At 66.1% G+C, this 23678-nt stretch overlaps 2 protein-coding genes across 2 annotated transcripts; one reads left to right on the top strand and one right to left on the bottom strand.

The window, feature by feature from the left end:
- The first annotated feature begins 2747 nt into the window (after positions 1 to 2747).
- On the top strand, positions 2748 to 17704 carry NOP53 (NOP53 ribosome biogenesis factor). Its single transcript, XM_073321365.1, is given in 16 exon segments — positions 2748 to 2908; positions 2911 to 2981; positions 4361 to 4380; positions 4383 to 4424; positions 5994 to 6017; positions 7661 to 7745; positions 8131 to 8342; positions 9334 to 9404; positions 9514 to 9609; positions 9921 to 10025; positions 10795 to 10968; positions 11812 to 11987; positions 12447 to 12513; positions 13805 to 13881; positions 14359 to 14415; positions 17503 to 17704. Coding segments are annotated over 16 exon segments (1602 nt in total). The 5' UTR covers positions 2748 to 2764; the 3' UTR covers positions 17684 to 17704.
- Positions 17594 to 23474, bottom strand: LOC140901912 (gap junction delta-2 protein-like). The gene is made up of 2 exons (XM_073321364.1): positions 23404 to 23474; positions 17594 to 18703 (listed from the first exon to the last, which is right to left on the bottom strand). The coding sequence occupies exons 1-2, from the start codon at positions 23472 to 23474 to the stop codon at positions 17884 to 17886; spliced, it is 891 nt and encodes a 296-aa protein (XP_073177465.1). The 3' UTR covers positions 17594 to 17883.
- Positions 23475 to 23678: the final 204 nt, after the last annotated feature.

Here is a 23678-nt window from a genome sequence, read left to right as displayed (position 1 = left end):
CTCGGCCCCCGGAGCCAGACGCTGCCTGGAATCGGAGCGCGGCTAGTGGCCCAAAGCCTGGCCCTCTGCTTCTGGACCCAGGGCCCATCAGCCAGGTACCCCTCTTACCCCCATCAGACCAGTGGCCTGCTTTGCCCAGCATTCCTGCCCCCCACTTCCTCCTCCTCCCCTGTCTCTGCCACCCAGATCACACCACTGGGCCCATCCACCCTGGTATCCTGCCTCCCCTCACTGGATCGGCCCATCAATCCGAACCCCCAGGCAGAACTAGATCTCCTGTGCCCTTAAGGCCAAAGAGCCAGGCAGAGGGGGATGATGTGCAGCCACCCCCTGCCCCCCCCCCCATTGTGGGCACATTCTCAGCCCCCAGGTGGGGTCCCCAGGAGCCAGAGGTGGGTGGGATTAGGAGGCTGCTCCCCAGCTCCTAATCTGCCATCCACTGGGAGGTGTGGAGACCCCGGCCCATGCCCCTGGGAGGAGGCAGGTCCCGGGTGGATCCTGGGCGGGACGAGGCTGGGCTGGGGGATGTGGGACGGACGAGCCTGCAGCCCCGTTGGCTGGGAGCTGCCGCGGGAACAGACTGTCCAGCATTCGACTCCCTCCTCACCTTTGCACCGCAGGGTGGAGCGAGCGTCTCTGGCTGGTGACTCACCCCCCTGGGTGGCTGCCAGGACCCCGGAGCCCCGGCCAAGGGAAACTTGCATTCCTCAGTGTGGCTTGGGAAAGATGGGAGGGCTGGGCTGGCAGGGAGTGCAGGGGGTGTCCATGCAGTGGAAAGTGTGTGTGGCGGGGAGGGATTGGAAACCCTCCATCCCCACCCCAGCACCCTGGCAGCGCCTCCCTTGGGTGCCTGTGGGGGATGGAGGCTGAAGCCAAGAGGCACCTCTGGTCCCTTTCGCCCCCCTGAGTCCCCTCCAGCATGGCCACGTTCCCAGCCTTGCTCAGTCAGGGCACTTCGCCCTCCCCCGGGATCTCAAATCCCTGGGCACATGCAGGTTGGGTTCCCAGCCCCCCACCGGCACCCCGCTCTAACCACTCGACCCCATCCCCCTCCCCGAGCTGGGGATAGAGCCGGGGAGCCCTGTGCTTTAGCCACGGCTCCATCATTCTTTCCCTTCAGACCCGGTTCTCTGGATTTTCCACCCCAATATTTACAGTTTTCAAGAGCCCTGTGTGGATGTGAAAAGTGAACAGGAGGACTTGTGGCACCTTAGAGACTAACAATTTTATTTGAGCCTGAGCTTTCGTGAGCTACAGCTCACTTCATCAGTGTGAAACACAAGTTGGGGGAGGGGAGGGCAGCCCTGCCCTTCCATGCCACCCCCAAGCACCCACCCCAGTGCCGGCAGACCCAGTGGGGAGAAGGGCCCACCCTGGCTTTGGGAAACATCTGTGGGTGAAGCCAGGACGAGCGTCAGCTTGTGAAAGGAAGCCGGGGTGGGGGGGTGTGGATCCCCTGCTTCTGACGAGGCTGAGCAGTGTGTGTGTGTCTGTCTGTCCTTGGGCTGGGTTTTGCGTGTGTATTTTGTGTGCTTGTGGCTTGTGTGTCTATAGGCTGTTTTGTGTGTGCATGTTTTTTGTGAATGTATTTTGTGTGTGCGTGTTGCATCGGTGTGCGTCTGTTGCGTTGGTGTGTGCACGTTTTGTGTGGGCCTGGTGTGTGGGGGTGCGTGTGCATTCTGTGATTTGTGTGTGCAGGTTCTGGTTGGACCAGCCGGAAGTAGTTTTGTGTGTGTGTGTGTGGGGGGGTGTTTTCTGTTACTACCTGCAGCCTTGACCCCACCGTGTGCAGCCAGCTGGTTCTGCGGGGGGGGACCCCCTTGGTTTTGACACACACCCCACACCCGCCCTCGCAGCATCACCCCACCTGCCTCACAACTACCCGGCACACAGCGCCCGCTGGCCTGGCCAGAGACACGAATCAGACAAGAATCAGGCCTGACTCTGTGCACGCGGGGGGGGGGGGATCCTCCTGTCTTCATTTCCAAAAGTGGAAACTCTCCCATGAAAACTGTTCGACCATTCACGAGGGGCAGGAAAAATAGGATCACAGCCCCCGGCAGGGCCCCACCCAAAGCCCAGCCCTGGGAGACCGGCACGAGTCGGGTGGTCCTGCCCCCTCGTGGCTGACCAGAGAGTTCGTTGTGAAGTTGTTCTGCGTTTACACGGAGAACGGAACACGGATTTACAACGGGAAATCTATGCGCGGAGGGGAGGGGGGTCTGAATTTGCACCCAGGCATCTGGGGTATTAATCTGGATTCCCACCAGGGAATCTGGGGGTGAATCTGAATTTACACCCGGGAATCTGGATGCCCACCGGGAAATGTAGGGAGGGGTGTGAAACTGGATTTATACCCATGTAACTGGGAAGGGGATCAGGCTGGGAGGTGCAATGACAGCCCCATTATTCCCCGCCCTAGTCCAGATGTTCCTGGCCTCAGCCCCACATCTGCCCCCTGCGCAGCCTGTCGGGTCTCTTGAGCGGTCCCAGAAATGGGTTGGGGTGTCGAATCTGCTGATTCCAATACCAATCCAGCGACCAAAAAATTAATCGCCCCGTAGTCCGGGTGAGGGGGCGGTGGTGCCATAGGAGGAGGGGATTTTTTATTATTATTATTTATTTATTGATGGAGGGAGTGTGGAATCTGCTGATAAAAACCCTCCGCCGGCGCCCTGCCTCTTTCTCCTATACCAAGATGGCGGGGCCATCCGGAAGTAGTTTAACTGGCACTTCCGGCCCGGCGTTTCCTTCCTTTACCAAGATGGCGGCGCCCCCGGAGACTCGCGGCGGCGCGGCCGCCTCCGGGTTCCTGGGCTTCCGGGCCGGGTCCCGCGATCCCGGCGCCCCCGGCAAGCGGCGGGTCCGGGGCAGCCGCAACCGGAAGAAGAGCTGGAAGCGATGGCGGGGGCCCGAGGCCCAGCTGGGCCGGAGCTGGGGGCCTTCCTGGAGGACGTGGGGCTGCAGCAGCGCGCGGCCGGGTGAGGGCGGGGGGGGCGCCTGGTGGGTGGGGGGGGGGCGGCGCGAGCCGGGGGAGGGGGCGGTGCGAGCCCGGGGCGGAGCCTGGGTGGGTGGGGGGGGGTGGAGCGCGAGCCCGGGGCGGGGACGGGGGGGCGCCTGGGTGGTGGGGGGGGCGCGAGCCTGGGGGGACGGGGTACGGTGGGGGGGGCGCGAGCCCGGGGGCGGCGCCTGGGGGGACGGGGGGGCGCCCGGGTGGTGGGGGGGGGGCGCGAGCCCGGGGCGGCGCCTGGGGGGACGGGGGGGCGCCCGGGTGGTGGGGGGGGGGCGCGAGCCCGGGGGCGGCGCCTGGGGGGACGGGGGGGCGCCCGGGTGGTGGGGGGGGGCGCGAGCCCGGGGGCGGCGCCTGGGGGGACGGGGGGGCGCCCGGGCGGTGGGGGGGGGGCGCGAGCCCGGGGGCGGCGCCTGGGGGGACGGGGGGGCGCCCGGGTGGTGGTGGGGGGGGGCGCGAGCCCGGGGCGGCGCCTGGGGGGACGGGGGGGCGCCCGGGCGGTGGGGGGGGGGCGCGAGCCCGGGGGCGGCGCCTGGGGGACGGGGGGGCGCCCGGGTGGTGGGGGGGGTGCGAGCCCTGGAGGATGGGAGAGGTGGGGGCTGGAGGCTTGGGCAGGGAGGGGGGGCATGGGGAGAAAGCGGAGGGGGGTGGGGGCTGGAAAGGGGGCAGGCTGGGGGCATTGGGGCAGAGGCGGGAGGAAGTTGGGGCCCTGGGAAGGAAGAGAATTGGTGGCCGCTGATGGGGTGAGGGGCTGGGGGGAGACAGTGATGGTTGGGGTGAGTATGGGGCCATGTGGGGTGAGCTTTGGGGGGCCCTGTAAGAGAGGGGGTGATTGCTGCTGCTGGGGGATGTGCGGGGACCCTGGGAGGGGTCGGGAGGCTACATGGAGCGGGGAAGCTTGGGGGTTGGAGAAGATCTCATGGGTTTGGGGGTTGGGGTGATGGAGAAACTGGGGGCAAAGGCGGGTGGGAGACCTTGAGGATCCTCATAGGAGCTGGGGGGGGCAGAGAGGACCTCATGGAGTGAATTGTGGGGGGGGGGCTGCTGCGTTAGGGCTGGAGGGGTGTCAAGAGGGCCCAGAAGCGGGGGGGAGGGCAGAACTGGGGAGGGTCTAGAGAGAGGGGTGGACCTGGGTAGAATTTGGGGAGGAGAAAATGGGGGACTGGCAAGGGAAAAGTTGATGGGGACCCTTGGGAAATCGGGGATGAGGAAGGGGAGCTGTGAGGTGGGTGGGCACTTACAGTCTGAACGGGGGCGGGGGCATTTTGGACCCGCTGAGGGCATCGGGGCTCCCTTGGTCCTTCCCCAGTGTGTGGGAGTAACGGGGCATCTCTCCCCTTTGCTCCCCAGGGGCCTGGTGGCCGAGAAGCCGACGAGAGCCTCTTCTTCCTGGACACGGGGAGTGAGGAGAAAGGTGAGGAGTGGGGGGGGGGGAGTTAACCTGTGCTGTGGGGGTCCCTGAGCTTTGGGGCAGAAGGGCAGCGTCCCCCCACCCCCCAGTCGGAGAACCAGTGTGGGGGGCTCCCTTGGAGTCCAGTGTCTGCCTCAGCAGAGGGCTTAGCTTCTGTTCTGCTGCTTTGCGGGGTCCCTGGGGGGCAAGGCTGAGTCCCACTTGGGTGGGGGGGACCAGTCCTGGGCAGAGATGCAGCTGCTTTCCGTGGTGGCCTGGGGTTCAAGTCCCAGCTGGGCCACTGCCTGAGCAGGTTACCCCTGAGCAGGTCCCCGTGTCTGTGTGCCTCAGTTTCCCCATCTGTACAGTTTTCCCATCTGTAATGGTCAGGGGCTGCATGCAGCGCCCGGCGCTGATCTCCAATGAGGGGTGCCTTAGAGGGGGGCTGAATTGCAGAGCTGGGGGGTTCAGCGCAGCCTGAACATCAAGCCCCTTAAGAGATCTGGAATCAGGGGGCCCCTCCAAATCACGAGCAGCTTCAGGAAGCCTTGCCGCGGGTCGGTAGGCGAATCGCTCGCCATGCGTAGCGAACCGGGGAGCAGCTTGGAGGGAGCTGTGGGGGGCGGCTGGATGCTCTAGCTCAACCACAAGCTAAGGGCTGGGCGTAGGAATCCCACAAGATACCGGGAAGCCAGGTGGCCTAGTGGGTAGAGCACTGGACTAGGAGTCGGTGCCTCAGTTTCCCTGTGGTTAAAATGGCGCTAACGAATAAAGTGCTGTGAGGGACAACTCGGCAGACGGTGAGCGCCAGGGAATGGCGGGGTTTGATGAGACGCAGGCTCCAGGGAGGGTTCTCTGGCCCGGGTTACGCAGGGGGACAGACTAGACGATGGGCCATGGCCTGCGGCTCGAGCTGCGTCTGGCACGTTGGGCTCTGTGCCTGTCGGAAGCCGTGCCATGCACGCCAGCTGCTTGGGGGAGACCAGAGCCGGGTTGGGGGGAAAAAAAACACCCCGGTGGGGAAAAAAAACACCCCGGTTGGCGCGTCCCATTCCGTGTGGACACGGTGGGAGCCGCTTGCTGGCTTTGGCGATGCAATACCCAGGGGCGGGGGCAACGCCATCCCTTTTTGGGGCATCCTCGCATCTCCGGGGTGCTGCAGAGTGAGTGGCCATCCGTCCATCCGTCTCTCCCCTCCTCGCCCTAGACCGGAAGCTGAACCAAGGCAAAGAGAAGCCCTTGCGAATAGACCTCATCCTGCAGCCGGATTCCAAGGTGCCTGCTCCCAAAGAGTGAGTGTCCCGCCCGGGGCGGGACTGGTGGGATGGTATCGGTGGCTCCCCGTCTCTCCATGTGTAGACGGAAGCGTGCCAGGGAGCCGTCCTGCGGGGATCATGGGTGGTTCTCTGCCTGGGGGACCTTGGGCACGGCTCTGTGCCTCAGTTTCCCCATTGGTAAAACTGGGATAATAGCCATGCAGAACTGGGGTGCTTGGTTTGGAAGAGGAGTGGGGTCCAGTGGATTAGAGCCCGGGGGCAGAGAGCCGTGACACCTGGGTTCTATCCCTGGCACTGGGAGGGGAGTGGGATGTAGGTCTCACACGGAGGGAGGCCAAGCGCCCCCTGCTGGCCCAGAGGCCTGAGCCGCCCTCATCCTGTCTCACTCCCCTTGGCAGCATTTTGGCCCACCAGGTCCCCAATGGGAAGAAGCTGAAGCGGAAGCAGCAGCTGTGGGAGAAGCTGGCGGAGCGGGGCGTGGTGCCCAGAGAGCAGCGCCTACTCCAGGCCCGGCTGCAGAAAGCGCGGCCAGCAAGAGCGGAGGCCGCACACGGCCAGGGTGCGGGGCCCGAGCCGGCTGGGGACTTCTACGACATCTGGTCGGACGCAAGTAAGCAGGGAACCTCTGTGGCAGGGGAGTGGAGTCTAGTGGTTAGAGCATGGGGTTTGGGAGCCAGGATGCTGGGTTCTCTCCCCAGCTCTGGGAGAGGAGTGGGGTCTAGTGGTTAGAATAGGGGGGTGGGAGCCAGGGCTCCTGGGTTCTAGCCTGAAGCCGGCCCAGATTCATGGTTTCCCTTTTTTGGGGGTGACTTTGGCTAAGCTCAGCACAACCGCTGAGCTGTGAGATCTCCCCCAGCTGACTCTGGCCTGTGGCAGAGGGTGCAGCCGTGGGGTGGGGTTGGGGGGTTCTGTTCTGTACCCGGCGGCCCTCCATTGTGCAGCGCTCCCACTGGGGCCCAGGCCTGGCTGCTGCAGGCATCTGCTTGCTGGGGGTTTGTCCAAGACCCAGGAAACTCGCTGCACAAATGGAGCCACCCCCCATACTTGGAGGGCTGCTCCTGATCGCCCCGAGTGGCCTAGACTCGTGTCCCTTGCCTGGCTGGAATGCTCCCCAGAGCTCATCAGAGCTGTGAGTACCGCGGGAGGGGAGCATGGGGGCCCTGCCCCAGGTCTCTCTGGATCTCCTTGAGCTCAAAGCACGCTACAGACCCGGCTCCCCCTAGGGAAGGAGATGTCACCCCAGCTGCCCCCTGCATTAACTACTAGACTCCACTCCCAGAGCTGGGCTAGAGCCCAGGAGTCCTGGTTTCCAGCCCCCCTTCCCCCAACCCACTAGACCCCACTCCCCTCCCAGAGCTAGGATAGAACCCAGGTGTCCTGGCTCCCAGCCCCCCCCCACCCCACCGCTCTACCCTACCCCACTGCCATAGGCTGACCTCAACCACAAGCTAAGGGCTGGGCGTAGGAATCCCACAAGATACCGGGAAGCCAGGTGGCCTAGTGGGTAGAGCACTGGACTAGGAGTCGGTGCCTCAGTTTCCCTGTGGTTAAAATGGCGCTAACGAATAAAGTGCTGTGAGGGACAACTCGGCAGACGGTGAGCGCCAGGGAATGGCGGGGTTTGATGAGACGCAGGCTCCAGGGAGGGTTCTCTGGCCCGGGTTACGCAGGGGGACAGACTAGACGATGGGCCATGGCCTGCGGCTCGAGCTGCGTCTGGCACGTTGGGCTCTGTGCCTGTCGGAAGCCGTGCCATGCACGCCAGCTGCTTGGGGGAGACCAGAGCCGGGTTGGGGGGAAAAAAAACACCCCGGTTGGCGCGTCCCATTCCGTGTGGACACGGTGGGAGCCGCTTGCTGGCTTTGGCGATGCAATACCCAGGGGCGGGGGCAACGCCATCCCTTTTTGGGGCATCCTCGCATCTCCGGGGTGCTGCAGAGTGAGTGGCCATCCGTCCATCCGTCTCTCCCCTCCTCGCCCTAGACCGGAAGCTGAACCAAGGCAAAGAGAAGCCCTTGCGAATAGACCTCATCCTGCAGCCGGATTCCAAGGTGCCTGCTCCCAAAGAGTGAGTGTCCCGCCCGGGGCGGGACTGGTGGGATGGTATCGGTGGCTCCCCGTCTCTCCCATGTGTAGACGGAAGCGTGCCAGGGAGCCGTCCCTGCGGGGATCATGGGTGGTTCTCTGCCTGGGGGACCTTGGGCACGGCTCTGTGCCTCAGTTTCCCCATTGGTAAAACTGGGATAATAGCCATGCAGAACTGGGGTGCTTGGTTTGGAAGAGGAGTGGGGTCCAGTGGATTAGAGCCCGGGGGCAGAGAGCCGTGACACCTGGGTTCTATCCCTGGCACTGGGAGGGGAGTGGGATGTAGGTCTCACACGGAGGGAGGCCAAGCGCCCCCTGCTGGCCCAGAGGCCTGAGCCGCCCTCATCCTGTCTCACTCCCCTTGGCAGCATTTTGGCCCACCAGGTCCCCAATGGGAAGAAGCTGAAGCGGAAGCAGCAGCTGTGGGAGAAGCTGGCGGAGCGGGGCGTGGTGCCCAGAGAGCAGCGCCTACTCCAGGCCCGGCTGCAGAAAGCGCGGCCAGCAAGAGCGGAGGCCGCACACGGCCAGGGTGCGGGGCCCGAGCCGGCTGGGGACTTCTACGACATCTGGTCGGACGCAAGTAAGCAGGGAACCTCTGTGGCAGGGGAGTGGAGTCTAGTGGTTAGAGCATGGGGTTTGGGAGCCAGGATGCCTGGGTTCTCTCCCCAGCTCTGGGAGAGGAGTGGGGTCTAGTGGTTAGAATAGGGGGGTGGGAGCCAGGGCTCCTGGGTTCTAGCCTGAAGCCGGCCCAGATTCATGGTTTCCCTTTTTTGGGGGTGACTTTGGCTAAGCTCAGCACAACCGCTGAGCTGTGAGATCTCCCCCAGCTGACTCTGGCCTGTGGCAGAGGGTGCAGCCGTGGGGTGGGGTTGGGGGGTTCTGTTCTGTACCCGGCGGCCCTCCATTGTGCAGCGCTCCCACTGGGGCCCAGGCCTGGCTGCTGCAGGCATCTGCTTGCTGGGGGTTTGTCCAAGACCCAGGAAACTCGCTGCACAAATGGAGCCACCCCCCATACTTGGAGGGCTGCTCCTGATCGCCCCGAGTGGCCTAGACTCGTGTCCCTTGCCTGGCTGGAATGCTCCCCAGAGCTCATCAGAGCTGTGAGTACCGCGGGAGGGGAGCATGGGGGCCCTGCCCCAGGTCTCTCTGGATCTCCTTGAGCTCAAAGCACGCTACAGACCCGGCTCCCCCTAGGGAAGGAGATGTCACCCCAGCTGCCCCCTGCATTAACTACTAGACTCCACTCCCAGAGCTGGGCTAGAGCCCAGGAGTCCTGGTTTCCAGCCCCCCTTCCCCCAACCCACTAGACCCCACTCCCCTCCCAGAGCTAGGATAGAACCCAGGTGTCCTGGCTCCCAGCCCCCCCCCACCCCACCGCTCTACCCTACCCCACTGCCATAGGCTGGGAGTAGAACCCCGGAGTCCTGGCGCTGTCCCCAGCCTCTCCTCTAACCACTAAACAACACAGAACCCAGGCATCCTGGTGCCCCCCGCTCTGACCCCTAGGCCCCGCCGTCTCCGTGGGTGGTACCGTTGTGGGACTGGTGGTAACAGTGCCACTCTCCCGGCAGACCCGCTCGACCGGCCGCTGGCCGGGCAGGACGCCTGGTTCCTGGAGCAGACCAAGAAGCAGAGAGTGCGGGTGAGCGCTGGGTCCCTGCGGGGGGGTGGGCACGGACCCCCTGGACACATGGTGCCGTGCGTGGGGCGCCAGGCCCTTCCCTCCCGGCTCACCCGCGTTCTCTCCTCAGCGCCCCGCCAGGCTGGAGAAGAAGCCGTCGGAGCTGCCGGCCGTGGAAGTCATCCCCGCCGGGGGGTCCTACAACCCCACGTTCCAAGCCCACCAGGTAGGGGGCAGGGGGGTGCCCTGGCTGAGCCCCCCCCATGCCACCACACACGCCCCGGTTCAGCCTGCTCTCGGAGCATTTGCAGCAGTGCATGCTGGGAATGGAGCAGCCGTGGGGGCGGGATTTGTGGCCCCACTCTGGACTTGGGGGGCAGCTTTCCTGCCCTGTGGTGATTAGGGCTGGGGGGAGGGCTATGTGGGGGGGGGGTCCCAGAACTCTGCTGAGCTGGGGATGCGTGGGGGGTCCCAGGGCCCTGCTGAGCTGGGGGTGAATGGGGGGCTGTTCCTGCTGACCCCTGTGTCTCCCCCCAGGCGCTGCTGCTCCAGGCCCATGAGGTGGAGCTCCGGCGGCAGAAGGCCGAGGAGAAGCTGGAGAGGCAGCTGCGTTTCCCCACGGCGGCCGAGGCCCCCACCCAGGTGAGAGCCAGGCGGCCGGGAGCCCCTGGGGGGCAGCCTTCCTGCAGGGCTGGGGGGCAGGCAATGCCCAGCTAGCTTGGGGGGGCTCGGGGGCCCCCAAGGCTGTGGGTGGAGAGGGAACATGGCCAGACCCACCAGTCCTGCCCCCCAGCCTGGGAGTCGGGAGGTGCAGGGGCACGTGCCCAGCCCTCCCCCTGTCCTTGGCTGGCGGCTTCCCCGCCCCCCACCCACCCGATCCCGCCATGTTTAGCCTCGTAGGGAATCGCTTTCAAAGGATGGGCTGGCCCGCAGGACACGGTCAGTAATGCCACCCCAGTGCCAGGGAACCCCCAGACTCTGCCCGGGGAGGGCGTGAGAGGGGCCCTGCCCTTCCCGACTCACTGCGGGTGACCCCGGATGCCCAGCGGGCCCAGCAGTGCCAGTCGCTGAGTGCCACGTTCCCCACCCCTGTAACGCCCCCAGGGTCCAGCAGCCTTGGCAGCTCGGGGTCAAGCGAATCCCCCCCCACAAAGCTCCCTAGAGAACTAGGGTGTTTCAGCCCATGTCCCCTTGCAGCGGTGGGGCACATCAACCCCCCTCCCCCCCGCCTCCGCTGGGGCAGCTCCCATGCAACAGTGATGGAGTTTCCTTGAATAGAACCCAGGAGTCCTGCCTCCTTCCCCCTCCCCAGCCCCACTCTAACCCCTGGGCCCTGCTCCCCTTCTGGCGGTGGGGCCAGAGCCCCATGTGTCTGTCCCTGTCTCATAGCCGTTGCTCGCTCTGCCTGCAGGAGACGGCCTTCCGGGAGCAGTGCGAGGGGCTGCTTGAGGAGTCGGCAGACGAGGGGGGTGACGAAGAGGCGCCCGATGAGCCCCTGGCCCCCGGGGCCCCCCCACCTCCGGCCCCCCTGCGCGAGAAGAAGACGGAGCAGCAGCGCAGGAGGGAGAAGGAAGCCAAATTCCTGGTGCCTAATTCCCCTTGGCTTCCGCTTGCGTGGGGGGATGGGTAATCCAGCCCCAGTCAATAGTGACTGGCTGATGGCAGCTGGCCAGTGCCCTCTGGCCACGATCCCATGGGGCGGGGTGTCTGGGATGAGCCCCCCTGCCATTGTCTAGGGCCACCCCAGGGCCCCCTTACCCCGTGCTGGATCCCCCTGGGTCTGCAGATCGCCCTTGAGAAGCGGCGGGGGTAACAAGCAGCTTGTCCGCAGCCTCCCGGGACCCGTGCCAGACGTGAGCTTCATTCTCGGTGCGGCAGCGTGGGGCCATCTGCTGCGCCCAGCCAGTGCCATCTGCTCCCCGCGCCGGCTCAGCACCAAAGCCAACGGGGGGGCTGGCTCCAACCCCCCTGCTGGGGCCCCACGCTGGGGGCGGGGGGGCAAGGGAATGAGCGCCTGGGAGGGGCAGTTGTTAGGAGCTGGATATGGGAAGGTGCAGCACCGGTGGCTGGAGGAGCCAGGACTCCTGGGTTCTCTCCTCAGCCCTGGGAGGGGAGCAGGGGGGCTGTGATCCAGGACTCCTGGGTTCTCTCCCAGCTCAGGGAGGGGGAGTGGGGGCTAGTGGTTAGAGCAGAGCAGGGCAGGGCTGGGAGCAGGACTCCTGGGTTCTTTCCCAGCTCAGGGAGGGGAGTGGGGGCTAGTGGTTAGAGCAGGGCAGGGCTGGGAGCAGGACTCCTGGGTTCTCTCCCAGCTCGGGCAGGGGAGTAGGGCCCAGTGGTTCGAGCAGGGTGGTAGGGCCAGGCTGTGGGGGCTGTTGCCAGGGGGTGAGGGGCAGCGCCCCGCCGGATCTGACCCACTCGGTCCCTGCAGGCGGCCCGGCGGCTGGGCGAGAAGGCGGCACGGTGCCGGCGGCAGGAGCTCTTCCAGCTCCGCTCCATCCGGCTGCAGGTGAAGCGGCGCGAGGCCGAGCTGGCGTGCCGGAGGCGGGTGCGGCTGGCGAAGAGACGGGCCGAGGCCACCAAGCCCCGGCGGCTGGGCAGGCTCAAGTGAGCAGCGAGGGGCCGTCCCTCTGAGCGCGGCGGGCCCATGGGCACGACTCTCCTGGGTGGGGGCGCGGGGGCGATTTCCCGGGTGCCTGACCCCTGGGGACCCAGGAGAGGAGCAGGCTGTAATTGGGGAGTGAAGGGATGGCTGAAGGGGGGGGTGCAGTACAGGGGTACAACAGGGAGCTGGGGGGGGCCAGGAACTAGGGGTGCTGGTGTAAAGGGGATGCAGGGAGCTGGGGGTGCTGGGCCTGGGGAGGAAGGAGGCGCTGGGAACTGGGGGTGCTGAGCAGGGTACGGAGGGGGCCCTGGGGTGAAGTGGGCGCAGGGGGCTGCCACATAAAGGGGGCTCTGGCGGGGGCTGTTTCTGGGTGGGGGAGGGGCTCTGTTTTCAGGGCAAGCATGTGGGAGGGCTGCTCCTCTTCTAACCCTCCCCCCACCCCCGGGGTCTCTCTCCGGCAGGTACGAAGACCCCGACCTGGAGGTGCAGCTGAGCACGGAGCTGGCCGAGTCCCTGCGGACGCTCAAGGTGGGCGCGTGCACCAGCGGCCATCTCCCTGGAGCCTGGGCTGCCCTTGGTGCCCCCGGGGGGTCGGTGTTTCGGGGGGCGGAGCCGACACTGGTGCCCCGTGATGAGACCCATCCTTGCGCTAGGAGGATTCGCAGCAGTGCATGCTGGGAATGTGAAGGTCACCCGGGGTTTTCCCGGGCCCTGCCCAGTGGGGAAGGACCTGGGGACTGAGGGCACCAGATGTAGCCTCCTTCTCGTCCTGTGCGCACCGACAGACAGGCCAGCCACCCAATCGGCAGCGGGCACCGCCTCCCGTCGGTCCAGTCCGGTCCCAGCCTCCGACAGGGGCCGGTGCCACGTGGTCCCCCCCCCCCCCCCCGTGGATGATTATGGGATAACCTGCCCGCAGAGGCAAATCCTGCCTGACCCTCGTGGCTGGCAGCTGCCCCCTGCCCTGGAGCATGAGAGTTTATAGCCCATAGTCTAATCAGGGGTGCCCACGGATGCCCCCGTTATCATGGCAGCAGCTCACACACACACACCCCCCCTCCGTGGCCACATTCCTCTGCCTTAATTCCACGTCCGCGTCTGCACCTGTGGGCCCTGGCGCAGATCCAGGGCTGGGATTTCACCCAGCCGGCGCTGTGCCGAGGCCTGACGCTGCTGGGCAAGTCTGGGAGCTGCTGCAGGGTCTAGAGACCCCTGTGGCCCCCCGTTCCCCCACCTCTGCACCCCCTCCTTGCTCTGTCTCTACCACTGCCCTCCTGTGGAATACTTCTGCAACCCGGGGGGCCCCACCCATGCCCCCAGCGGGTGCCCAGGGTGCAGCGTCCCCCGCTCTCGTTCGCCAGGTGTAGCTTGCGGGCCTCAGCTGATGGAGGGACAGGAACCGGCTTCCTCTCTGCCCTGTGGGGCCCCCCCAGTCTGGGGCAGTGGGAGAGGGGGCTGCAGCCTCCCAGCTGTGGGGTGGTCCCAGCTGCCCCCCAGGGCAGGGATGGGGCTGATGGGGGCGGCAGCTTAGCACTCTAATTCTTCCGGGGGGGGGGGGGGATCTGCTGCCTCGGTCTCCCCATCTGGCTGCTCTGAGGGTCCCCTGTCCGTCAGTCCCGTCCCCCCACACGTGTTGCCTCTTGAAGCTCAGTGAGGGGGTCTCTGCAGAGTTGGGGCTGGGGCGTCCCAGCCTAGCGCTGAGATCTGAGGCCGGGGTGAGGGGCGGCTGGTAAATGGGAGCGAGTAGATTCCCCTCCCCGTAGCCAGAGCACAGACTGAACCCCCCAGCTCTGACCAGCTTTGCCCGTCTCTCGCTCAGCCCGAGGGCAGCATCCTACGTGACCGCTTCAAGAGCCTGCAGAAGAGAAACCTGATCGAGCCCAGGGAGCGAGCCAAGTGAGTGGGGGCCCCCGCACAGGCCTGGGGGGCCCCACGGCCCCGGGCAGCCTGTGCCTGCTCTGCCAGGGGGGAGGTTGGCAGGAGAATCCCAACCCACGTGTGCTCTGGGCGGGGGGGAAGGGGTCTCTGCCCCTTAGCTGGAGCAGGGCAGGGCTGACCCCCTGGGACGGTTCGGGCAGGGTGGGCATCGCTAGCCATAAGCGGTTCATTGAGGTGCTGGACCCAGCACTGGAAGAGGGGGGGCACAGGCTCCCCCAACCCATCCCCCTCCCCCATAGGTTCCCAAATCAGGCTCCGGCATGGGGTGGGGTAGGGGGTGTTCCAGGGCTCTGGGGAGCAGAGGGGGCGGGGGAGGATCAGGCAGGGCTCATCCTGAGTCCCTCCCCCTGGTTGGTGGGTTTATTTGAGGGGCCTGTACCCCATTCGTTGTGGCTGGGATCTAACCCCCCCTTTCTCCGCTGGCCCCCCCACCAGGTTCAAGAGGAAATACCGTTTGAAGTATGTGGAGAAGAGGGCCTTCCGCGAAGTCACGTAAGTAGGGGGTTCCGGGGGGGACCCACGGGCTGGGGCAGAGGGGGATGAGGGGGGGCGTGCCCGGTCTAGCAGGGTGCATGGGACCGGTGCTGGCCCCTCCCCCCGGGGGTTACACCCTCTTCTGAGGATAAAGAGTTCGGTCTCTGGGATTTCACCAGCAGCAGATTCCCTGAATGCCCCGTTCCTGCCCCCCACCCGCGGCCGAGCCCCCTAACCGCCCTCTGCTTTGCCTTGCAGATTGTAGCACTGTCCCCAGCGCCGGCCGTTTGTACCGACTATCGGATTAAAGCCCTGGGCATCTCCTGTCACTCCAGCTCCTCGTTTCCTGCACGGCCCCCTAGCACCCCCCGCGTCCTGCCCCAAATCCCCTCCACGGGGCTGGCGTTTGCAGGGCGCAGCGCTGTGATTTGATGTGCATGGTTTAGCAACATCTGGCTTCTATTCAGGACAGTATCCCCCCCCATCACCCCCCAGCTGCTGGGGATGCCAGCTTGGCTCACAGCTTCTACCGCAGCATCTGCCAGCCAGCTCCTCTCTGCCCTTCCTGGCCAGCACCTCTGGGAAGGGGGTGGGGGCTGGGAGCCAGGACTCCGGGGTCCTCTCCCTGGCTCTGCTGCTGAGTGGACCCTTCTGGCCCAGCTCCAGTGCTGTTGGGCCTCCCCTGAGAACCCAGGAGTCCTGGCTGTCAGGGAGTCCTCCATCCTCACTGGCTTTCTGCCTCAGTTTCCCCCATCACGTTACCAGTCTGCTTTGTGGAGCTGGGGCCCTCTCCTGGCCAGGGGACGGTGGTTGAAGATTTCTAGCTTTGGTGGGTCTGTTGCTGCCCAGGGGTGACCCTGCCCCCCCACACCGGTGAGGGACTCTGCCTGGCTAGCAGCTCCCTTCCCGGCGCCCGCAGCGGCTGGCTCTGGGGGATGTGCTGACGCGGCGTCCCGGCTCCCATGCATAATTCAGGCCACCTAATGCAGTTTCGCTGTCGTGGGCTGCGGCCTCCTCCCAGCCGCCTCCGAAATGGAAACAGCCCCAGCCTGGTTTGGCTCTCAGCTGGCCTGGTGACCCACTGGGTGCCAGGCCCTGCTCTGCCTCTAGGCCCATCTCACCCCACCCAACGCTGGGCAGCCCTCATGCTCTGGGCATGGGTCGGCGCGGCTGTGGGGTGGGGACCCCTGGAGTCGGGGGACAAAGCCCCATGCACCAGTGCGGAGCCCAGGAGGCCTGGCAGGCTCGGGGTCTTGTTCCTGCGTGGGGTGGCTCCCCCTGGGCTGGGGGGCTGAGGAGGGAGGACGTTCTCCTGCTGCCGGGGGAGGGGGGGACTGTGGGACACTCAGATGCCAGAGGGGGGCACGTGTGTCCTGGCCAAGTGCACAGATCAGGAAAGAGGTGAGGGGAACTGAACTCAGAAATCCTGGCTCCCAGCCACTCCCCCCCCCCCCCCCAGCTCTAACCATTACACCCCACTCCCCTCCCAGAGCTGGGAGAGAACCCAGGAGTCCTGGCTCCCAGCTCCTCCCCTGCTTCCTGGTGCCCTGCTCTTCCCATGCTCTGTTAATAGAGGTGTGACTGGGAAGGAGGTGTCCCCTCCTTGGTGCTAACGAAGGGGGGCGGGGGGGGATGCTGTTGCCAGAGGGCCAGGTCCCCTGCTCACCTGGTGCTTCCCCCCCACCCCTGTGATCCCAGCACAAGGGGCACTGTGGGATCTCAATGGGGGCAGGTGCTGGGACCACCCACCCATCTGGCTGGCTGCATCTGCCTTTGCCCCCCCCACCTTCTGGGCCTGGGAGGGGGCTGTGGCCTGGTCACCCCTGCCCTCACCTCCCCCTTCTGCCTCCAGTCCTCATGGGATTTCTACCCACTGCCCCCCCCCCCGCCAGCTGTCCCTCCCTTCATCCCTCCTCCCACCCCCAGGGGTCACCCACCATCTGCCCCAGTGGGGGCCAGGTGCTGGCCATGGGGAGGGGTCACCGTTTTAATGGGGCTCTGACAGCCCCCAGCGGGCGCACCCCGCCAACAACACCCCAGCGGGCACAGCCGCACCTGTACTCTCAACCCGCCCCCAGCCGATGACGGCAGCCCAAGGGCTGTTTGGGGTCGGGGGGAGCCTGGGGCTGTCACGGGGCGGCTGGGGGTCCGTGCTGGGCTCACACAGGAGTCACTAGGGTGTTGTTCCCCTTTGGGCCCCTTTCTCTCCCCCCCCACCCCCTGGGGCCGAGCCACGGGGGGGGGTGGTTTTGTTCAACAACCCGGAGCTTCAGGGCAGTGAGGGGCTTAAAAGGTGAAAGTACCGGGTGGGGGGGGGGAGATGATGGGAGAGGATTATTAAAGGGAGGACACAGAGCTTGGAGGGGGGCTGGGAGCTAGGACTCCTGGGTTCCGTCTCCAGCTCTGGGAGGGGAGGGGTCCCTCAGGGTTGGGGGGGGTGGGCTGGGAACTAGGATGCCTGGTTTCTATCCCTGGCCCTGCTGGGTGATCTTGGCCATGTCTTGCCCCCTCTCTGTGGCTCAGTTTCCCTCTCTGTAAATGGGGATGATGTTAACATGGCCGGGGGGGGGGAGGCAGCAGGAGACTGCAGCCCTCACAGTGCTTTGAGATCAGTGCTGGCAAAGGGCCAGACCATTATCTACAGGGGCTGGTTCTCCCCCCCATGCAAAGAGCCCAGGGAGGGAGGGGATATGGCCAGATGGTCACAGCCCAGAGCAGCTTAAGGGCTGAAATCCCCATGGGGCGGGGGGGTTACTGGGACTGGCAGTGGGCGCTGAGCAAGAACCAGCCCCTGGCACCTCCCCCAGCCAGGCACGCAGGGCCGATGGGATTGGGGGGGGGACAGGACTGCCCCCTTTGCAGTCCCATCTCCCAGTCTCTGGGGAGGGGGGGTGCTGGCGGCAGGGAGCTGTCCACCCAGGGACACTTTGCCCCGTTTCTCTGCAGCCAGTGTCCCCCTGCCCCCCTACAAGTGAGACGGGCCAGGCCGGACTGCCAGGGAAGAGCCCCCCCTTACTCCCTGCAGCCCAGCCCCATCTACCACCCAGCTTATTTCCAAATGATTAAAAACTGCATCTGCTCATCGGTTTCCTTTTTTATTTCCAGCCCAAGGGCTGAGAAAAAGCCAGGAGCCGTGATCTGCCCGCCCCTTCTCCCTGCAGAAACACAACCAGCCCCCCCCCCATTTATTCCCCACCCCTGGCTGATCCCAGGGCTGGAAAAGGCTGATGGGGGGGGAACCCTCCCCCCAGCTTGCACCATGTTGGAAGACTTCGAGGAACAATAAATAACTTTTGTTTTTTTAAAATGCCTGGGAGCTTCCCTCGCCCCGCCCCAGGCTGGATCTGGGGGGGGGGGGGGTCCCATGTCTCCCATTCAGCCCTTGCAGCAAACCTGCGGCCCCCCCCCCCGCGCCCCGGTCCGGAGGGGGCGCGGCGCGAGAGGCCCCCGCCGGCGTTCGCACTGGAAAGCGGCCGGCCCTGGGGCTCAGACGTAGGCGGACTCGCTGGACTGGGTCCGGCCCAGCGGTGGCACCTGGGCCGGGGCCGCCGGGTCCTTCTTGCGCCCCTCGCAGACCGACTTGCGCCGGGCCTGCACGCCCCGCACGGCCGTCCGGATCTTGCGCCAGCCCAGGTGGTTGAGCTCGGCCAGGTTGAGCAGCACGCAGATCCCGCTCACGGCGAACATGAAGAGCAGGAAGACGGTCTTCTCGGTGGGCCGGGAGACGTAGCACTCCACCTCCTTGACGCAGGGGTAGCGGTCGCACTCGAAGGTGGCCGGCACGTGGAAGCCGTACAGGACGTACTGGCCCGCCAAGAAGCCGATCTCCAGCGCGTTGCGGAAGACCACCTGGATGATGTAGAAGCGGGAGATGCCCTCCTGCCGCTTGACCTTGGCGCTCTTGGGCGGCCGCCGGGGGGCGCTGGGCAGCTCCTTGACCTCCAGGCAGGCGGGCTCCTCCTTGGCCGAGCCCTCGGGGTTGTGCGCCAGGAGCCCGTTGATGCTCCGCGCCTTCCGGGCGTCCTTCTCCAGCAGCGGGTGGAGGAAGGAATAGCGCCGGTCCCGCTGCTTGGCCGACTGGTGGACCGAGTAGGTGATGAAGCAGAGGCTGGGCGTGCAGACCAGGATGATCTGGAAGACCCAGTAGCGGATGTGGGAGATGGGGAAGGCCTTGTCGTAGCAGGCCTGGTTGCAGCCGGGCTGCAGGGTGTTGCATGTGAACATGGTCTGCTCGTCCTCGTACACCGTCTCGCCCACGATGGCCACGATCAGGATCCGGAAGATGACGACCACCGTCAGCAGGATCCTGCGGGGGGCGGGGGGAGGGACCCAGCTGGGCGTGGCGAGGGGAGCAGGCCCCACTCTGCCGGGAGCCCAGGCTGCGGGGGGAGTTCGTGGCAGGCAGGAGGCCTGGGTTCTTTCCCCAGTGCTGGGAGGGGAGTGGGGTCTAGTGGTTAGAGCGGGGGAGGCTGGGAGTCAGGACTCCTGGGTTTTAGCCCTGTCTCCAAAAGGGCACTGGTGGCTAGTGGTTAGAGAAGGGGGGATCTGGGCTCCAGGACTCCTGAGTCCTATTCCTAGCTCTGTCGTTCTCTTGCTGTAAAATCTCTGGCCAAAGTCCTTTCTCCCCCTGACCCCTCTGTGCCTCAGTTTCCCGCTCTGTATAATGGGATGCCTGATGCTCACTCATCTCCCATCCAGTGCATTAAATTCCCTCAATATTTACAGCCCCAGAGGTGGGGGGGCGGGGCAGGCTCTCTATAATGTTTGGGGATAAACAGTTGGGGGTGACTGTCCGGAGCACCAGAAAGTTTAGCAGCGCTGGGTGATTAAAGCCAGCAGCCTGGCCTCCTCTACACAGCCCAGCTGTGCTAACGGGGGGGCCCTGTTGCCCCCCATTGGGGAGCTGCTGCCCCATGCCTGTCACGTGGGGGGAGGGGGGTGAAGAACGCCAGGAGGCTGGGGTGGGGCAGAACTCATGGGGCAGGGGAGTGAATTGAAGTGGGCCCGAGTTGCTGGAGGCAGGGGAGAATCAAGGGCTGGGTTGTGGGGGGATGACAGCTCCAGCAGCGGGGTTCACAATCCCCCAACCCAATAAAGCTGGGTGAGGGGACAACACTAGCCCCCTTCCCCCCCAAGCCCTCCAGGGCTGGGCAGGGGGCATTCACCCATCACCAGTCACCCCAAGCTCCTGGCGGCATTTCAAAAATCTCTTCTGTCTTGGGGGGTCTGAGACAGGATCGCTGATCTCTGCAGGTTGGCAAGACTGTGGGAGCTACATTCGGGGGAAGGGAGTCAGGACTCCTGGGTTCTACCCCAGCTCAGGGAGAGGAGGGGAGGGGGGTCTCGTGGTTAGAACAGGGCGGTGCTGGGAGCTAGGACGCTCGGTGGCTTTCCCTGGGGCCTTTCACGCCCAACCCTGCACCCTTAGAATGCAGCTACCTCTGGGGTGGAGCGCCGCAGCCAGCAAACCCCAGCAGGCGAGGGGTTAACTCCGTCAGGAAGACAAAGCCCACCCCAGGATCTGAATCGGTGGGGCCAGAGACACCCCCTCCACATGCCCACCAGCCGGGGGGGCAGGGGGCAGCACACGCAAACCCCACAGGGCTGAAACCAGCATCCTCCTGGCCTCAGTGATGGGGCAGCGGCCTCGCCTGTCTCTCCTCCCTCGGCACCGGTCACAATCTCACCCAGGGGGCTGGCAATGAAACACTGGGCGTGCTCCACCAGAACTGGCCCCCCCTTGGGCCGGGCGCTGCCCAGACCCTGGCCAAGATCAGGGCCCCATCGGGTCGGGCATCGGAGACCCAGCAGGAGACAGTCCTTGCCCCAAAGAACTCACCATCTGAGCAAAGGGCAGATTTTTCTCCCACATTACAGCTGGGGAAACTGAGGCCCAGAGCGATGCAGCGACTTGCCCAGGGAATCAGGGCAGAGCAGGGATTAGGTCCCAGGGCATTAACCCCACGGCCGTGCCCTTCTGGGCCACTGACCCGCAGGAGAGCTGGTCCACCATATCCCCACTGCCCCAGCTGCCTAGGGCCCTGCCTGGAATGAGAGCCTCACGCCTGTCAGGGGATCGATCCTCGCAGCCCCTGAAAGACGAACCTGCTAGACCCATAGTACAGACAGGGAAATTGAGTCAGGGGTTTCCACAAGGCCACCCAAGAACATAGTCACAGAATTGGGGATGGAACCCAGGAGTCCTGGCTCTCAGCTCCCCTGCTCTAACCACTAGACCCCACTCCCCCACAATACACCATGCCCAGGGGCCCTTTAATGGAAGCTGATGAGTCAGATGATGGGCATAGGCTCACATGTGGGCCCCTCCCTCCCTGCAGTAAAGCCCCCAGGGCCTTCACCAGCCCAGTGACTCTGGGCGACGGGCCCCCACAGGGCCCCTGCCAGACGCCATGCGCTGGATTCTGCCCTGACGCAGGCTGGGGCCACCTGCTGCACCCCACTCCAACCTGCCCCCACGGCCCAGCCCTGGACCCAGTGGAGAGGAACTGAGCGCTGCCGAGGGCAGCGTTACCGGGCGGCCGGGCAACAGGGCTGTGCCTGGTGGTGGGGTGGAGCGCACGAGGCCTGGCTTCCATTCCCAGAGCTGCCACAGACCACCCGAGTCACCTCGGGCGGCTCGCCCAAGCTCCGTGCCTCAGTTTCCCCAGCCGTAAAATGGGTAGAACAATCCCTCCTCGGTCTACCTGGGCGGGGAGGGCTATGGGGCAGGAGGATGGGGCGTATGCCCCACACCACCGCTGAGAGGGTCCACTAGGAGGCGCCAGGGAGCAGGGATTGATTAATCAGCCAGGAGGCCGGCGTCGGGAGGGGCCTGTGTAAAGCCAGGGAGCTGGCAGCCGAAGGAGGCTGCAGGGAAGACCCAGGCTCCCCTGCCGGTGGGATTCTGATACCCCCCCGGGAAGGGGGAACCCCGGAGACAGCCGGCCAGAGGGCTGAGTCCCCAAGAGGAGGCTGCGGCTCCGGGAGCGAGGGGTCCGCGGGGTGGGACGGCTCCGCAGGAGATCAGAGCTAATCCCCAGAGCGTGCAGGAGATCGCTCACCGCAGGTGATGCTGACCCGTGACGAGCAGGGCCTGTCTCGGCTGGGGGTCTGTGTGGCGTGACAGGGGCCCCCCTGGTCTCAGCCGGGGGTCTGTGTGGCGCCCCCCCCGATGCCCCGCAAGCTGGGATGACGGGTTGTTGCAGCACATGCCAGGGGATCCCTGGGCTGCTCATGTCCTCTCTGATCTGGAGGCCGCTTGTCCTGCCCCGAGGCCAAACCCGCCGGGCCGCCCGCGAGCATCAGCTGGGAACCGTAGGGTGGGGAGTGAGGCTGGGGTCTGGGCCCTCAAGGCCCCACCCCGCTGTGTCCCGCTCGGGAACCCCTCCGCATCCGAACCCTCCTGCTCATCTCCGCCCCGATCCCGCTTCGCTCGGCCGAGGGGCCCTAAAACACCGTATGGGCCCAGCCCGGGCTCCCAGCCTGCCAACAGGGTCCGGAACATGCAGCCAACCAGAGCCTGGGACCAGACCCGACAGCGTGATCCTGAAATGGGGGTCAGTCCCTGCTGGGAAACGGCCCCCCCGACATGAGACGGGTGCCCCCAGGAATCTCACAGCCTGGAGTCAGCGTCCCCCACCATCCGTCCATCCTCCCCTGTCCCTCTCTCTCCTCCCGCCCTGCCCGTCCTGGCACTGAGCGCCCAGCTCCGCCCGTCCCCTCTGCCCCTTCGGTCCAGAGCTGCCCCCTCCGCCCCCCCGTGCAGCCTCCTCCCGGCCCCACTGCCTTGGTGGCTTTGTGCCAGAGCTGGAGGTTGCTCCCCCCCCCAGTTTTCCCTGGCTGACCTCTAGGGTCAGGCTGGCGCATCTGCCCCCGGGGCCTGCGGGCAGGGAGGGGACAGCGAGCGTGAGCAGCTGGCTGGTTCCCCCGGCACTGATCCGCAGCCCCGCGGGGAGGGCAGCTACCGGCTCCTTCATTGCCACCTGGCAGAGGGGTTGCCGGGTCGGAACAGGGCCCCTGGCGCCCCCCACACACATCGCCCCATATCCACACACACCCAACCCCCCCCCCACCGCAGTGCAGGGTGGGTGCTGGGTTTGCTCTTCACGCGGATAGCACCTCCCCCGGCCGGGATCCCACAGCACGCAGTCTGCAAACCCCCCATCCCGTAGATCCGGGGCCGAACCCGCATTCTACAGAGGGGGAAACTGAGGCAGAATGAGGGGATGGGACTTGCTAAAGATCACTCGGGAAGGCTGTGTCCGGAATAGAACCTGGATCCTGCCTCCAGTCCCCCGGCTCTAACCACTAGCCCTGCTCCCCTGCCAGAGCTGGGAGAGAACCCAGGAGTCCTGGCTCCCCTCCCACTCCAGAACCCCAGCATCCTGCTCTAACCATCAGACCCACTGGGCTCTCCCGGCGGGTAATTTGGGCACGTGCCTCTCCTGCTGCTACAGCTGGCAACCCTGGCCCCAGCTCCTTGCAAGGGGCCAGTGCCCCCCCCCCGCGGCCAGCCCCCACCGCCGGAGGGCTCAGGGGTGCTGGAACTCGGGGTGCCTCCGCTTGACGCGGCTTCCATAAAACCCCGGATTTACCGTTCGGGTCAATGGCTCTCGGCACCCCCACGACACAAACTCTTCCAGCCCCCCAGGGAGGGTGCATGTGCCCCCCGGCTCCCCTGTGGCCAGCGCCCGCTCCAGAGCCGGAGGGTGCACGGGGTCAGACCCCCCCCCAGAGCCGGAGGGTGCACGGGGTCAGACCCCCCCCCAGAGCCGGAGGGTGCACGGGGTCAGACCCCCCCCGCCCAGAGCCGGAGGGTGCACGGGCTCAGACCCCCCCCACCCAGAGCCGGAGGGTGCACGGGGTCAGACCCCCCCCCACCCAGAGCCGGAGGGTGCACGGGACCAGCCCCCCCCCGCCCAGAGCCGGAGGGTGCACGGGGTCAGACCCCCCCCCAGAGCCGGAGGGTGCACGGGACCCCCCCGGGACCCCCCCCGCCCCGCGCACCTGCCGATCATCGTCGAGTGCTGCTGCACCGCGGCCTCCAGCAGCCTCTCCAGGATCGTCCACTCGCCCATCGCGGCGGGACCCCGGGCCGCTCCCCCGGCCCCGTCAGCGGCGGGGACCCCGGCGTCCGGGCCCGCGCCGGGCAGCCCGGCCCATGGGAGCGGGGCTGGGGCGCGCCCGCCGCGCGCGGCCACCTGCGCCGCTGCCGAGGAGGCCGGGGCGGGAGGCGGCGGCGGGGGGGGCGCGGCCCCCCCGGAGCGGGACGGGCGGGAGGC

Source organism: Lepidochelys kempii, chromosome 23 (genome assembly GCF_965140265.1).
Source record: "Lepidochelys kempii isolate rLepKem1 chromosome 23, rLepKem1.hap2, whole genome shotgun sequence".
Classification (NCBI taxonomy): Eukaryota; Metazoa; Chordata; order Testudines; family Cheloniidae; genus Lepidochelys; species Lepidochelys kempii.
The sequence above is the reverse complement of the archived record's forward strand: the minus strand, read 5'-3'. Positions and strand labels throughout refer to the sequence as shown.